This window comes from Ursus arctos, unplaced genomic scaffold (genome assembly GCF_023065955.2).
Source record: "Ursus arctos isolate Adak ecotype North America unplaced genomic scaffold, UrsArc2.0 scaffold_3, whole genome shotgun sequence".
Taxonomy (NCBI): Eukaryota; Metazoa; Chordata; class Mammalia; order Carnivora; family Ursidae; genus Ursus; species Ursus arctos.
In genome coordinates, this window is record NW_026622985.1 from 37,116,286 (window position 1) to 37,133,329 (window position 17,044).

A 17,044-nucleotide genomic window follows, 5' to 3' on the forward strand; every position below is an offset into this window, starting at 1 on the left:
TCAGCTGATAGCCTTATGGGGTTTCCTTTGTATGTAACTGTTTTCTTTTTTCTTGCCGTTTTTAAAATTCTCTATCGCTAATTGTTGCCATTTTAATTACTGTGTGTCTTGGTGTGGATCTCCTTGGGTTAATTTTATTGGGGTCTCTCTGTGCCTCCTGGGTCTGGATCTCTGTTTCCTTCACCAGATTAGGAAAGTTTTCAGCTATTATTTCTTCAAATAAATTTTCTGCCCCCTTTTATCACTCTTCTCCTTCTGGGATCCCTAAAATGCAAATGTTGCTATGCTTGAAGGTGTCACTGAATTCCCTTAATCTATTTTCATTTTTTATTTTTTTCTCTCTCCTGTTCAGCTTGTTTGCTTTCCATTACTCTATCTTCCTAGGTTACTGATCTATCCTTCTGCATCCTCTACTTTACTATTTATTCCATTAGGTGTATTTTTTGTTTCAGTTATTGAGTTCATCTCTGACTGGTTCTTCTTTATGTTTTCTATCTCTTTGTTGAGGGTCTCACTGAGATCTTTCACTCTTTTCTCAAGTCCAGTGAGTATATTTATGACCATTACTTTAAATTCTCTATCAGGCACATTACTTATCTCCATTTCATTTAACTCTCTTGTGATTTTGTCCTGTTTTTTCATTTGGGACATATCCCTCTGTCTCCTCATTTTGTCTCACTCTCTGGGTCTGTCTCTATGTGTTAGGTAAGTTAGCTATGTCTCCTGCTCTTGAAAGTACTGGCTTCATGAAATAGAGGTCCTGTAGTGCCCTGCAGTGCAATGTCCCCTGTTCACCAGAATCCTGCACTTCACGGGTATCTCCTGTGTGTGTTGCATGTGCACTACTGCTGTGGCTGAGCTGTGTTTGCCTTCAATTCAGTCCCATCTGCAATGGCTCTCTTTACCTATTGTGAGCAGGGGTTGATCCCTGTGTTGTTAATGGGCCAGTCTGGGGCTGCCTTTGGCTTGCGTTGGGTCAGACTAGGCATTTGACAGAACTACAGTCACACTGAACTGCAGGGAGCTCTTCCTGTGTTATCCCCTGAGAAGCTTTTGTAAGTGGGCAGGGCCTGGAGTCATACCAGACATCTGTCCCAGCCCACTGTTGGGGCTGCAATAGAAATGGTGTGTATGGTTATCCTCTCCTCTCCCCAGGACAGGAGTCACTTTGGATTGGTGCTGGCCCCCATCATGACTACTTGCACACTGCCAGGCTTGTGGAGCCACTTTGGATTGGTTTCTGCCAAGGCTGTGTTGGAGGGAGTGGAGCCACAGGAGAACATACGGTGTGATATCCTGTGCTAGCAAGGTTTGAGCAGGTATGCTATAGAAGGGGACCTATAGCCACTTTGGAGAACACTTTCTGAGGTTGGGTTGGAGGGGATGGGTCCATAAAGCAGTACAGGGGTAGGGTATGCCGTTAGCAAGCTAGGTAGAGAGTTCTGGCACTGTGCTGGTTCCCACAGGTGTCCATGTATCTAGGCTAGAAGGTAGGGGAGGGAAATGGTGCCCTCCAACTCTGTTCTTGGACAAATCTCCCAATATCCCTGCCCCTCCAACACAGAGTCTGAGATTAGTAAACAAATCTCCCTCCTGTATATCCCAAGTGTTTTTCAAACTGACACTTCTATGCTGTATCTCAGCAGGGCTGTTTGTTACGCTGTCTCTTTAAGGGCAGGATTCAGTTTCCTATCACTTCAGGTTTTCCTAGAGCCAAGCCTGTTGATTTTTAAAGTTCTAGGTGTTAAGCCCCACTGATGGTAAGAACTCATGATGTTAAGCACCTCTATTTTTTAATGCTCCAAATGTTATGGGGATTCATCTTCCCAGTACAGGTCCCCCTGGCATGGGGTGCCTGGTGTGGGGTCTGCTCATCTTCCTTCTCTGTGCCTGTAAGTGTCCCCCCCTCCTGTGGATATTCTCACAGGTCAGCTTGGTTTCCAACCACATCTCCTGCTTTCTACTCTTCTTGATATGGCTTCTTCTCTAATTTAGTGTGGAGAGTCTGTTCTGCCTGTTTTCAGGTCATTTTCTGAGTTACTTACACTAATGTGGGTGTTATCTAGGTGTATCTGTGGAACAAGGTGAGCTTAGGATCCTCCTACTGTCATCTTCCCCAGAAGTCCTAGAAGCCATATTTTTGTATGAAAGACATGATTTTCCACTGAATTCCAGTAACTGGAACAATTCTTCAAGTATCATTCTTCAAGTGTGCACCTTCTACATGGCTACAGAAGGTGGCATGATCTCTTAACAACCCAACAGTACTGCAGTATGCTAATCATAATCCTATTTCCAGACCTTTCTCTTCTCTATGCCTGGGATGCTCTAGCTCCCCTCTTACTCCCACATTGAATTCATGCAGATGGGACTAGTGCTCCACAATACACAGCTCTCCACTCCTCCCTCAGCATCCCAGCTTACTGCAGTTAGATAGGGCTGTGAACTAATCCAGGTCAATGGTCTGTTAACAGTGGAGAAAAGCATTGCATAACCTTCCCCCTTGCTCTTCAATTTTGGTGGAGAACATGACAGCCATGTGTGGAGATGGGGGTCCATGTGGTGGACCTGAGTTACCAAAAGAGTATAGTTGTCCCAGAGAAAAGACTTTGCATAAGCAAGAAATAAACTTTTAAGTGTTAAGACACTACGATTTTGGGGCTACTTGTTACCAGAGCTTAAGCCTGGCCCATACTGAATAATAAAAAACACTTACACCCCAACCCCACCCTAAATTTACTCCCTACATCCTTTATCTCTATCTCACCACCCATCTGTCTGAGAGGTTTCTTGTCAATATTCAGATCATGACTCATGTGTTCCTCAGAGAAGTCTAATGACCATCCTTTCTTAAGGTCTCACCCTCGCTATCCTTCATTATTGAGCCTTGTTTTTTTTATGTAAAATTATTCCCCTCATAGTTTATACTTAAGAATTTACAAATATGTCCACTTATTTTTTGTCTCCACCACTAGACTATAACACACAAGGAATCTATAAGATCATCTAGGGTTTTACTTATTAAAAAAATAGATAAACTAGAACTTAGAACATCACTAGGTCTTAGAACAGTGTTAGTATTTTTTTTAAATAAATGAACATCATTCCATCAAAAGAAAGAAGTTTGTTGTTCCATAATATGGACAATGGCATTAGAAAGACAAATTCCACTGGACTAGGTGCTAGGCTAGAAGTTTGTACAGAGACTTGACTACAAAAGTTTTGTACACAGAAGAAACTTGCGGGCATAAAAAATTCACATCTAAGAGGAAAAACAGCAGAGTCTTGGGCAAGTACTGAAAACCAGAATCGCTGTTATTATTCTCTCATTCTGGTAATCCTGTCCACAAGCACTAGTGGTCTTTCCTAATAGGAAGAAGGAGTGGGGACAGGGTCATTTGGAAGGCTCTGAATCTGATAGGAGCTAGGACTAGACAATATCTTATATAAGCAAAAACAGCAGATACAAATATCTAAGTCCTATACCAGACATTTACGATTTTGTATTTATCCAGCACCCAACTGTATCCACACATACCCACCTTCCTAACAGCATCCCCCCTTGGGGATAATTCAAGTGGTGTGTAGTCTTAGTGGGAGGGCACCAAGGGCCACTTCTCACTACCATTCCCATTTCTGAAGAGGGAGGCTGTTTCTTTCTTCATTCCTTCCTTCAATAGCTTCCTGGTACACCCTGGGACCAGGCAATCAAACACCACTCCTAGGGCTGTAAATCCCAGTGAGTGAGTAATGCAAAGGAAGAGGGCACAGGCAGAGGTCAAATTCATTGAAGTGATACTCAGACCCAAGAATCAGGCAGCTCCTGAGTTGAAACCTTGGTTAACTAAGGTCCTGATGCCAGAGATGCCCTAACTCTTGTCACTTTCTCATAGTCCTACAGCCCCAAATTCTTGCCAGTGAATTCTCCTTTGACTTAAGATATTTAGGGTTGGTCTTTGTTGCAGGCAACCAAGAACTCAGACCAAGGCTGCTACATACAACTATCTAAATTGTACTTTGTACAAGAGAACCCAGCAAAAGAAAGTGTGGTGGCTGATATCCAGCCTATGCTCCACTTGCCAAGCTTGTGGGGCTACATTCTGCTGAAGGAAAGGGTGGCATTTTCTAGTTTCCTTAGAGGCATTTATAGGTGGGCAGGGGTTGATACATCCCCATTTTTCAGTTGTAAAACAGAGGCCTAGAGATTAAGTCATTGACATATAAACTACAATTACAGTAATGCAATGATACTACAATGGGCTATTCTGCCACCTTTCTCTCTACCTGTAGATTGAACCACCTATTTATTCCTTCAGGGAAAATGTCACAGGACAAAGAATATTCTTGTACAGTTCATCCTTCTATAACTGGGCCTACCACAGTCCCAGGCACTTGTAATTTGCATTCAAGTATTAATAGGGTTGGAATTTTAATTTAAAATATATTTTCAAATATCTAACATTCTGTTATACTAGTTTTAAAATTAATCCTTCATATTCATCACTGTTGGCAGAAAAACAACTCAAAGAACTCAAGAACTTTCTACGTATCTTTAATTTCCTATGAACTAAACTCTTCTGATTTTATAGAGGTACTGCGGAAAGGGAAAGATCTCCAATTACACTGTCCAAAGCTCTTATTCTAATCTCTTCAATTTTCCCATGATAGTTTTTACATTTCCCACATGTCTTTTCCCCCCCAACTTAGATCACAAATTTATCTGGAGAATCTGTGGGCTTGTATGTATGTATACCATGCCTGGTATGCAAATGGCATTTATTGTTAACAAGGACATTAGAGCACCACCAGTTCTTCCATTAGGAATCTAACAGTTACGCTTCTTTCCTTTTACCATATTAATTCCTTCAGTCTTCTTTTCATGTTACTTTAAGATGATCAAAATCTTTTGTTTCTACTTCTCCTTCCCATAAAGAAAATTAGATTTGTTTTCAGCCTTTAATCCTGCTAAGATAAAGTGAACCAACTCTGTTTTCATTACTGTCCATTCATTCCATCAATCACTGAAAAGAATCACTAAAAGCAATCAGCAAGCGAGCAAGGTCAACAGCACTCCAAGAGCATCAGTGCAATAGTACTTCAGCAGATCAAAATGAAGACTGGGGGAAAAGAAAGGCAGTGCTTCACAGTCCTAAGAGGCCCAGTATGGCTTCTTAGGAAGTTGCCTCCAAGCAAAAAGGGAGAGGATGATTGAGGGAAGGGAATTATATTTATTATGTAGCAGGTCTTCTGGTATCAAGCTTGGTTCATGTAACAAAGAGCTAAGTTTCACTTGAGGGTTAGGGTCACCATACCTCAGTACAGTGACTCAGGTTTTGGACTTTGAGATACAGAGCCTAAGTTTTCATAGGTCCTGTTCTTCTGTAGGAGTTTGTGTTGTCATATCCAATAAAGAATTGCAGAATCTTTCAGAAACATAGATACCAATTGGGGTTAACTGGTTGTAAGTGACAGAAACCAACTTAACTTAAAAGGGACTTTAATGGAAGAGAGTTAAGAAAATCAAAGATGATGCTGAAGTGCCAAATTTAAAATAGAACCCAAGATGCCCTGGTAGGGAGAAGAGTCTCAGAAGCAGGAATTAATTCTGACAGTTTTTCCCATCTTTTTATCTCTGAGATAGAAAGTCTGAGAAAAGAATTTAATGGGCCTAGAATTGGCCATAGGCTTTCATTCTTTTGGCTTGGGCTGAACAGGGGACCTTAATTCTTGGCTTCATGAAGACTGGAGGGGGATGGTGGGGAGGTGGTGGTGTTAATTACCCATAAGGAAATCTGGGTATTGTTATCAACGTAAGGGGCAATGTATTGTGGGTGGCCGAGTTGAAACCAATGTCCACTAAAACAATTTGTTTTAACCCAAAGGCCAGGAACCATCTATATATATTTATATATATATATATATATATATAACAATGTATTAACACTGTATAGAACACATATAGATTTTGTATGTAAGCTAACAGCTTAATTTCAGTAAATGTAGTGCCTGATACATAGTAGCTACTCAAAATTTTTTTGAACGAATTTCTTCTTCAGTGCTATTTGTTCTCATCCCTTCCTTTATACCATTTTCTAATATTTAATAACTATTCTTTATTCTGGATTGAAGTAGAATCCCCAAAAGAGAAAGTTCAATGCAGTGGAACGAGTACTGGAATAGAAGCTTTTCTTGCTTCTGGCCTATGTGACCTTGGGGACAGGTCATAAGTGTTTTGGGTTTATTTCTTCAACTGCAAAATGAAGTGGTAGAAGTAGATGCTCTTTAAGAATCTGTCCAATTCCCTAACATCATGGTCACAAATATAAAGATGACAAAGACTCAGCAAATTTAGAAAAAAAATGTTTATAATTTTCACAGTATGTAGTGGTTATACCCTGAATCTGGACAGAAAGCAAAACCTAACTTACTTGGTAGTATTTAGGAGAAATTGCCAATATCATACAAAATCTAGATCACTGTTATCAAACTTTAAAGGCAGGGAAATCGATATTTCAAATGAAATCCTACATTGAATCCCAATGTCTAACAGAAGTAAAGGTCAAAAAGCTCCAAATGAAACAAAGGGGGATGTGTGGAACCCTATTCTCACACCTTCATCCACAAGCTCCTAGGAATACTATTAGACATCACTCATCAAATTCCTGACTGAATATCCTAGACTTCTCTGTATCTTGTGACAATTCTAAAATGACATTACCAATTTCATTCATGCAAGAAAAATTAAGGAAAAAGCTTTCCAAGGAAAAGGAAAAGTTTATATGCTCTCCTTCAATGGCATTAAAAAAGAGACAATTGTTAGTTTATCAGCAATTTTAATTTGAAAAACAAAATAAAATCTAACAGCAATTAATCCTGTGTTGTCATCTAGTAATATATAGACTGAGACTATTGTATCAGTGAAAATTTAGCTTCCAAAATGTTTTACTAATTTAACGAGCTAAATTGTAAAATATGAAGAAACCTCTCCAATATATAAATCAATAGCATTTAAAACTTTGCTTATAATTTTTATACATTTTAACAAGACTTCTTTACCCCATGAAATATTTTTCCTACAGTCCTGCTTCAGAGGAAAGATACATGCTTCCAAAGCCAAAGTAATTTAGCATATCTATATCTATCTATATATCTGTATCTACCTATCTATATATCTGTTCTTAATCTCCAAAGGGGAAATTACTGAAAAATATTAAATGACATAAACACAAATCATCATCTTTATGATTAATGACAGTGACTCTCTTAGCCCTAGCAAAGAAAAGCAATTGCTCTTCTCATAAAATCTGTCCATTCCTCTACTTGGAAATATCATCATCAAAATAACTAAGATATATCCTATCAACTTGGATCACAGGTTTCTACACACACAATGCAATGAGTCTTTGAGTATGAGCTCTGCAAAGTTCAAACATCCGTATTAGTTATCTTTATTTATTAACACTAATGTAGATAAGAGAACATCATTTTACCTTAAGGATTACTCTTGAAAACGTAAGATTCATGTAATTAATGTATTGAATAATTAGTGAACAATGATGTCGTATTTTGAGCAAAATAAAATGTTACGAAGATTTTTCTGCAAGACATTCACTGCAGGCAATAACAAAAAATATATATATTTCACAGTCATTGGTGATCCTACTGACCTCTTCTGGCAAGATACAAGGTTTGAATTGTCTAGGTACAACAAAAGAGACGACATGGCCTATTACATGGATTTGTGCCTTACAACCAAGAAGGAAGGCACAAGTCATGTCTGTTAAAAAAAAAAAAAAAAAAGTCTCTCCTCTATTTCCTGGTCTATACTGACTCTGCCAGACCCTTCTGAGTGCCTGACTTGTGAAGATGAGAAGGGCAAGGCTTTCAGGTACCAACTGGTGGAAAGGCCCCTGGTGTGTTCAAGCAACTGAGCACGATGACTTTCTGCTTAGTGATTTATCTTTCATTTACTTTTCAGAAGTGACCAAAATAAGACATTACTGAAAATCAAGTGATGTAAGCTGAGATAGGCATTAGCCGATTATATTGGGCTTTATGAGTTAAGTTTTACTCTGCTTTAAGAAGTCCTTGATGGCATTTAAAGAAAGGGATGACATGGTCTAAATTTCAATAAGATCCCTGTTTTTTACAGGAAAGACTGTAGGGCAGAAAAAGTAAAAGTAGGGAGACTAGTTAGGCGATCATTACAGAAAATTCTAGTGAATGATGGTGGTGGTTTAGATTAAGGTACTAGAAAGTGGGAGTAGATAGATTCTCAATTTATCAGTTGTTTCTGGATACCAGTAACCAAATACCCAACCTAAGATGTCATAAATAAAAAAATTTGTATGCTTATTTTACAGGAAGCTTACTGCCAGAGCAGCCTCAATATTATCAAAGAATCACATTCTTCCAGACTAATTATCTTAGGCCTCAAACTGGAATAGTTGTTAGATAACTGCAACTAGTAATTGAGACTACATGCTCCTTATTCACACCTATAGAGGCTTGCTTTATGTGTCTATTTCAAAAGCCAGGATTCCTCTTTGCCAGATGCCCCTAGACAATTATTTATTGGCCCATATTTACTTAAGCCTGCCCATCCACCATCCATTCATTTGTATGATAGATGGCGTTATGATTGACTAAAGATTAAGCAGAGCCCACCCTGAACTGGGAATGGGGTTGACTTGCCTTGAGTCACATGGCTTATGTGAAAAGAGGATGGATACCTGAGGGGGGAAAAATGATGACTTGTTAGAAAAGAGTAAGGGGGAAATAGATGCTGGGTAGGCAAACAGTGGTATCAACTATATGGGATACACTTTGCAGGTGGAGTTCACAGGGCCTGCCACTAGACTAAATACTAGGCTAGAGGATTTCAAGAACAGTTCTTACAGTGTTGGCTTCAGCAGTGGGGAAGAAGGTGGGGTATTTACTGAGATGGGAAAGACTGGATGAAAGATCAGGTTTGAGAAGAACAATCAAATCTTGTTTTCACCCAGTTAACTTTAAGATACCCATTAGATACTGAAAAGGTGATCAAATTGTTAGTGGATATGAAAGTTTAGAACTTCAAGGAGAGACAAAGACTGAATAAATAGAGAATGAAATCATACATACAGAGATTTTTTTTTTTAAGCAACTGAGACTGGATGAAATTATTAGAGAACATAGTATGGATAGAGCAAGAAGTGGATACATAATAGAATCTAGACCTATGCCAAGATTTAGAGATGAAATACAACCAGAGCCACTAAGGCAGCTAGAAAACTCAAGTTTAACTCCCCAGCATCAACTGTATGAGTAGATGGAAAGTAGCATAAATTGTTAGCCCTCTGCCAAAAGAATGGAAGTTGTTCCCTCTCTCACCTTGGTAACTGTGGGGCAGAAAGGATATGGCTATCTTTAAAAAGTACAGGATAGATGCCATAAAAAGGCATTATTAATACACCATGCAATCTTTCAAGAGTCTTGGCTCATTATCATAGTTCTCTAAATTAAACATTTAGTGGAAATAGGAAGAAGAGACATGGCATCCAGTGGCAACAATTCTAACCCAAGGCCTGATGAAAAATACTGACCATTATTACATCTACAATTTGAATTCAAACTATTTCAAATGGAATTCAGTGATTATGGAAAATGACAAAGGAAAAACAACAACCCTGGATTCTAGTCTTTATCTGACACCTATTAGCTATTCAACCATAGCCCCTTTCACTTCCTTACTTTCTATGAAGCGGTATTCTGTTTTATGAAATGTTTATAATAGACAGGCCCTTCCTGCCTACTTTGGCAGGGCTGTTCTGAAGATCAAAAAGGTAAAGAAATCTATTAACTGTAAAGTCCCACAAAAATAATTTTCTTCAGCTGCTTGACTCGTCTCACTTTCTACCACTGATGGCTTCATCATCCTGATACCAAATACCAATTTCCTGGTACTCAATCCTTAACAGAACAGAACACCCAAACTAAATTTTGAAATTTCATTAAGAACAAAACACTAGATAACTAATAAAAAACCATCAAAGCTTCTGCCCAATTCTTATAAGGTTTCAAAATTGTACCTTGCACCAATTTAAAGTCATATGAGGTGGCCATCCTTCTGGGTAATGATCTGACACTGTCAAAGTGACCACTGATAATGGCGTTTAAAGATAATCATTGACCAGAGTACCAAGAACATACACATCAAAATATTTCTTCACATGTCACAACAGTAGCATGGCTGCCTGTGCTGCACTACAGGATTACAAAAATATGATGCTTTTACACTTCCCAAAGTTCTTTCTCATTCCTTAGTCTATCTGATCATCTAGCAGTTTTCCAGGTAGGCAAGACAGATTTATGCTTGTCTTAGGAGGAGAAAAACTTATGTTCAAAATCATTCTGAGGCGTAACTTAAATTATATTTCAGGCACCCAATTTTATTTTGGTGTTAATACATCATGTTACATATATTTTACACTTTAAATTATTCAATAGTTCTGTTAATTCTCCTTCTAAATAAGTAACACATTCAAGTTTGAAAATATTCCTAATAAAACCTGTACATTAGCTTCATTCTAAGTCTTAAGAGGAAGAATCCTTTACCAACTAAATTATATCTCGCACTCACAAAAGTAGATATGGCAATGATAATCACTCTGCAGAATCTTAATTATACTAAATGAATCTATTATGTAGTACCTGAGAATATGGCCTATGTTAACAAAATATCATGATACTACTTCACCAATTTTGACAGAGGACACTGTTCTTAGACTGTGATCAAACCACTTGATTTTAAGTACTAATAATACTGTATTAACTATTAATACTATTATTAATGGCTCAGGAGCTAATTACAGCAATTGAAAATGATTAATATTTTTAAAACACAGGTCACCTTAGAGATGTCAGTAAATGTTTCCTAAGCTTTCAAAATACAGATGAGCTTAAGGTTAAATGTAACTTAAAAGAAGTAACCTTATAAGTAAGATCAACATTAAATTGATGTGGTTAAAAAAAAGCACTGAATTGGGGATCAGATGAATTTACTGTTCTTATTAATAAAGTCCTAGAAAATCATAAATAGTCTGAGAAAATTAATGATAGGAAGCAAAAGATCAAGACTTGTGAAACAAACCAAGATTAGACCAAAACATTTATTTTTTTTGTGTGTTACAAAAACAAAAATAAATCCAAGCAGGTAATGAAATAAACATTTTTTTAAGTGTCCCATCCTGGGTTCTCTGTCCTAGAATTTAGTAAACAGTTCAAGTTTAGGTTGCTTCAACACTTCTTCTGAATGCTATGAGGTCTCCATCTTATAACCATGTTTCTCTAGTTCAGCTCTACAATAAAACACAAAAGAACAACATCATTGGACATTCTTTATGATAAATTAAAGAAACAATGTTTTAGAAATAATACACTTAACAAAACAATGAGCTAAGCCTAGGCACCAATATAAAATACTACCAAGTACCTTTTACTTTACACCCTTAAAAGAAATCTGTATAAGAAGGAAAATGAATGTGAATCAACATACTGCTAATAAAATTCTGCTTTCCCATTAGTAAACTTATATTTTATATTCCTTAATTTTCTGATAAATCTATTTAAGGAAGAAATGTGAGAGATTAACTACTATCTTCCAAATATCTTTGAAATACCATACAAATGTCCTGTTCATAATAAATACTTAAACAAACTTTAAGAATTATCAACCATATGGCTAAGAACACAAGACATCTGGTATCAAACTTTCAGGAATTTTATAATCATCATAATAGGTATTACTGCTATTTACACATAAAGAATAAACAGACTGCTTTCCATATTGACATATATCTATTGCTCTAACCAAGACAAAAATTATTAATCAAATTTAAAAGTGCATGGGAGTTATTCTGCATTAACTATATGTAGACAAAATCAATATAATAAATAAGTTACAAAATACTAAACAAGATATTACTTTAAAAATTTTTAATGTGTATAAAAACCTCAAAAATTTATAAATATACACCCTTTAAAAAGATATTTTATAATTTTAAGTAATTTATTCAACCTGAAGTTTCAGTCATAATTTATATCAACTGCAATTTTTGATCTGCTTTGTATAAAACAGAGGCACAAAAAAGTTTGGCCCTGTAATCGGTTTCAGCTCCTTCAACTACCACTCCAGGTATTATCAGTAACTTCTCTGCCACAATTCATTTTATAGAAGTTCACAACAAGATTATTTTAGGGCCAAAATACAATAAAACATTGTATGAATGTAAAGTATGATTAATGCGCCCTACACCACTACATCCAATAAGATAAACTGACATTTGTTCTCAAGTATAATTTATCTTGGACACTATCACACTATCCAATGTAAACACAACACAAAAAAACACATGTAGGAATGATGTATAATATTTATTATTCATTTACCCAAATGTCTACTAACATTTTTAGTTATTTATAATACAAATACTGACCTAAGGTCCATGAATAATATTAAAGCCGGAGATTATTCATATAAAACATTTTTATCTTCTGTCACCCATTTAGGAGTCAAAAGATCAGCACAAGTTTCTGACACTACTCCTTCCTTTGCTAAATTTAACCAAAATGCTTCCTTTGCCCCCCCTACTGTGCCCCTTTTCCAGAAGATAAAAAATTTTTATCTGTTCTTTATGTTTTCTACTTAAAATGGAAATAATTTTAAAGGTTTCTTAAATTGTTTCCTAAACAATAGTTTTCTGCTGCCTTTAAAAGAATCAATGTAGATTATTCACTTTCTCTTATTTTACAACTACAACAACAATCCCCGAAAGTCAGCCTGCAATTTAGTTAACAAGTACACCAAATCTGTCTAGGTTTGCATCTGCCTTCCTGACAGGAGGTGGTGACTAATTACATTTATAAATTGTTAACAAACACAAAAGACATCATGATATGCTTCTCTATTTTTAGAGAAGATGAAAAGTTTTGCTAGAATTTAGGACATATAAAAAAAACCAAAAGGAAAACAAATCAAGGCCACTAAGTACAAAACACAAAACTATAGAAACACACTAGTATCATCAGCCTGTGGAATGAAAAAAATCTAACAAAGAGATGAGAAAGATTATGGACTCTGGGAAACAAACTGAGGATTTCAGAGGGGAGGGGGGTGGGGGATTGGGATAGGCCGGTGATGGGTATTAAGGAGGGCACGTATTGCATGGAGCACTGGGTGTTATATGCAACCAATAAATCATGGAACACTACATCAAAAGCTAGTGATGTACTGTGTGGCAACTAACATAACATAGTAAAAAATTAAAAAAAAAAAAAAAAAGAAATCCAGCACAATTGGAACAGATCACAGGACCCACTTAGTGAATGTACACTATTTAAAACAAAAACAGCAGCTTTTCTTTTTCAACAAAACAAGAATAAGACAAATAGCCACTGGTAGGTTTGAGAACTCCTCTTATTATCCAAGAACCTACTCTGCTATAGGACAGTTGCTATATTTGACATGGTAAATCAGGAACAATATTGGCTTCTTGGATTTTTTAATAGAACATGGGATGCAAGGTCAGGAAAATTCATCCTACCCATTTCTACTGAATGTGTCTCCAAGTAACTCAAAGAAGTAAAAGTCATTGTTTTTGCTGCTTCTGATACATTTGTTTCTCTATGACTTTTAGTTACTTGGAGATACATGTGGCCTTTTTTTTTTTCTACTTTTACTTGCTAGAGGTAATTACAATGAAAGAGAAAAACATGGTAAGTGGAAGACTAAATCCTTGCTAAGACATGTAGCTAATAAAAGGCAGATCCAGATCTGGAACCCAGGGAATCAGAGTGACTCTAGAAAACGTACTGTCTTTCCAAAGTTAGATGGGATTAGGACCCATATACAATATCAGAACACAGTAAAACGTGTTCTTTACCATGGTTTATAATATCACATTGAGGATCTCTATACGTTTTACAAAGACTAGGAAGAACATCTTTGCAGAAGCCTTGTTAATTATGACAACTCTTTTAAAGCAAAGATAAAAATATTATCTGAGGCTGCAATGTCCAATACAGGAGTCACATGTGGCTATTTATCAAAATTAAATAAAATGAAAAATTCAGTTCATCAGCTGTACTAGCTACATTTCATGTGCTCAAGAGCCATATATGGACAGGGCAGCTTATAGAACATTTCCACCAATACAATAAGTTCTATTTTATAGTGCTGGTGATACACCAACCCACATGTAGAAAAAAACCCATGATTCTAACAGAGAAATAAAAAGAAAAATCTTATTCACTAATAAAGGTATCAAAATTTATACTCTTATGGAAATCCACAAACCTAAAGGCAGAACACAAGAAAGAACATAAGAACACTGTGTGGGTGTACTATAAAAACAACAAGCCACAAATAATACATGAATAACGCTCTACTTCCAAACCAGAAAAAAGGCAAGATGCAGTAGTGGCAAGAAATCCCATTATCAATATATATACCACTAAAAGTCTCCTGATAAGATCATTGTATTTAATAACGTCTTAAAAAAAAAGATTTTATTAATTTATTTTGAGAGAGAGCGAGCACGCACAGGCATGAGCAGGGGGAGAGGCAGAGGGAAAGGGAGAAGCAGGCTCTCTGCTGAGTGGTGAACCTGAATGTGGGATTCAATCCCAGGACCCTGGGATCATGAGATGAGCCAAAGGCTGAGGTTAACCAATTGAGCCACCTGGGCAACCCAGTATTTAATAATGTCTTAGTTTAATTTTTTGAGAAAAAAGTGTTATTTTCTGACTTTGAAAGACAAAAAAGAAAAACATTTTGAAGAAATTTGACTTTTTTGTGAATAGCAAAGGAAGAAAACTCATTTAGTTTCAACTTGAAAAATCTCAAGAGAACTGAAAAAGAAAAAACTGGTAGATGATTAAGAACTCAGAATAGGGATCAACATAGGTGGAAGGCCTGAAAATATTCTAACAGCATAATATGGTTCTAGTGGAGGGGGGGTGCCTACTAAAAAAAAAAAAAAAAAAAGTAGCAGGGTGTTCTCTGATGTTGCTTAATTTTAAAAGAATATAAACCAAAAATTAATGCCAAAAAGAAACATGGCAAGAATTTGTACACACAGACTTTAATCCCAAAATGGGTTGAGAGCTACAGAAAGAACAAAAAGGTTCTGAGAGCCATACATGAATAAAGAAGAATGAGAATAGATCCAATGCTTGGAATAGATGTAATATTTTTTTTTATTTTTTTTTGGAATAGATGTAATATTAACAGATTTAGAGAAAAAGCAGAATTATTGTTCAACAGCTATTGTTCCTATCTTGTTCATAAAACTGAAACAGCAAAAACATCATTAACACAAAACTGAAGACCAAGACAGGTGAGATAACTCTTAACTGCATTAAAGTAGTTTAAAATCTCTAGGCACTGAATAATTACATCTCAGGGTACTGAAAGAATGAAAAGATATAGTCAAAAAACAGAGTCAGCCATTTTGAGATATCATGGAGCATTGTAAAAGTACAAGAATAACAGTGAAAGGTAAATTATGCTATTTCCAAAAAGAGAAGAAAGGTGATAGATAAAATTGTTATTAGTCTCCAGCAAAATACTAAAATGTCTTTAGAATGTAGGATTTTTGAGCTCGCGAAAAATGCAGTGTAGAACAAAAGGTACTGCATCATCATTAAATTATAAATCATCTTTCTTTTTGAACAAATGTACTAGAGTAGAATATCAGAAGACTACAGAACTGCTAGATCTTGACTTGAGCAAAGTATGACAGTTTACCTAGATAACTCTATGGCCAAAACAGATATATATGGGTGAATCAAAATAAAATTAGCAAGGAAAGGATTATCTCTACAACAAATGGTACTGGTATAACTGGATATCCATTTGCAAAAGAATGAAGGTGGACTCATTTCAAATCGTGTACAAAAATTAATTTGAAATGGAATTTAGAGCTAAATGTAAGAACTAAAATTTTAAAACTGTTAGAAGAAAACATATGGATTAATTTTCCTTGAATTTGGCAATAAATTCTTAAAAAGTAGATAAACTGGACTTCATCTGAATTAAAAACTTGTGTGCAAAGAGGAAAGTGAAAAGAGAAGTGAACAGAATGGGAGAAAGTATCTGTAAATAATAGGTCTGATAAGGGCTTAGTACTCAGAATACATAAAAAACTCTGACAACTCAACAACAAAAGGACAATCAACCCAACTTAAAAATGGGCAAAGGACTAGATTATTTCTTGAAAGAAGATATACAAATTGTCAACAAATATATGAAAAAAGTCTCTTCATTAGTCATTAGGGAAATGCAAATCAAAACCACAATATCAGTCCACACCCACTAGGATGGTTATAATAAAAAAAAGAAAGCAGCTTTGATAAGAATGTGAACAATTTAGAACCTTCATACACTATTGGTAGTAATGTAAAATTGTGCAGCTGCTGTGGAAAACAGTTTGGCAGTTCCTCAAAAAGTTAAACAGAATTATGATATGACCCAGAAATTCCACTCCTAGGATTATATCCCCCAAAGATGGAAATAGGTATTCAAACAAAAACTTGCACTTGAATGCTCATAGTAACACAGTTCACAGTAGTCAAAAGCTGGAAACAACCCAAATGCTCATCAACTGATGAATGGATAAACAAACTGTAGTATAGCATATATAATGGAATATTAGTCAGCCATTAAAAGGAATGAAGTACTGATACATGCTGTGGCATGGATGAAACATGAGATCATTATGCTAACTGTAAGAACCTAGACACACAAGATCACTTATTGTATGACTCCGTTTTTATGACTTATCTAAAACAGGCAAATCTACAGACAGAAAGAAAATTAGTGGTTACCAGAGGCCAGGAAAAGAGGAATGCAGAGTGACTGCTTAACAGGTATGGTATTTCCTTCTGGGGTGAGGGAAATGCTTTGGAATTACAGAGATGATGGCTGCACAACACTGTAAATATACAAAATGCCACTGAACTGTACACTTTAAAATTATTAATTTTACTATATACGAACTTTACT

General features: G+C 36.1%; 1 protein-coding gene across 1 annotated transcript in view; it reads right to left on the bottom strand.

Moving 5' to 3' along the window:
• Positions 1 to 6,347: 6,347 nt before the first annotated feature.
• SEM1 (SEM1 26S proteasome subunit) overlaps positions 6,348 to 17,044 on the bottom strand; it is a 29,853-nt gene continuing 19,156 nt past the window's right edge. The window contains exon 3 of the mRNA XM_044386701.3: positions 6,348 to 11,339. Within this exon, the coding sequence (XP_044242636.1) occupies positions 11,297 to 11,339 (43 nt within the window). The 3' untranslated portion in view covers positions 6,348 to 11,296. The remainder of the gene's footprint in view (positions 11,340 to 17,044) is intronic.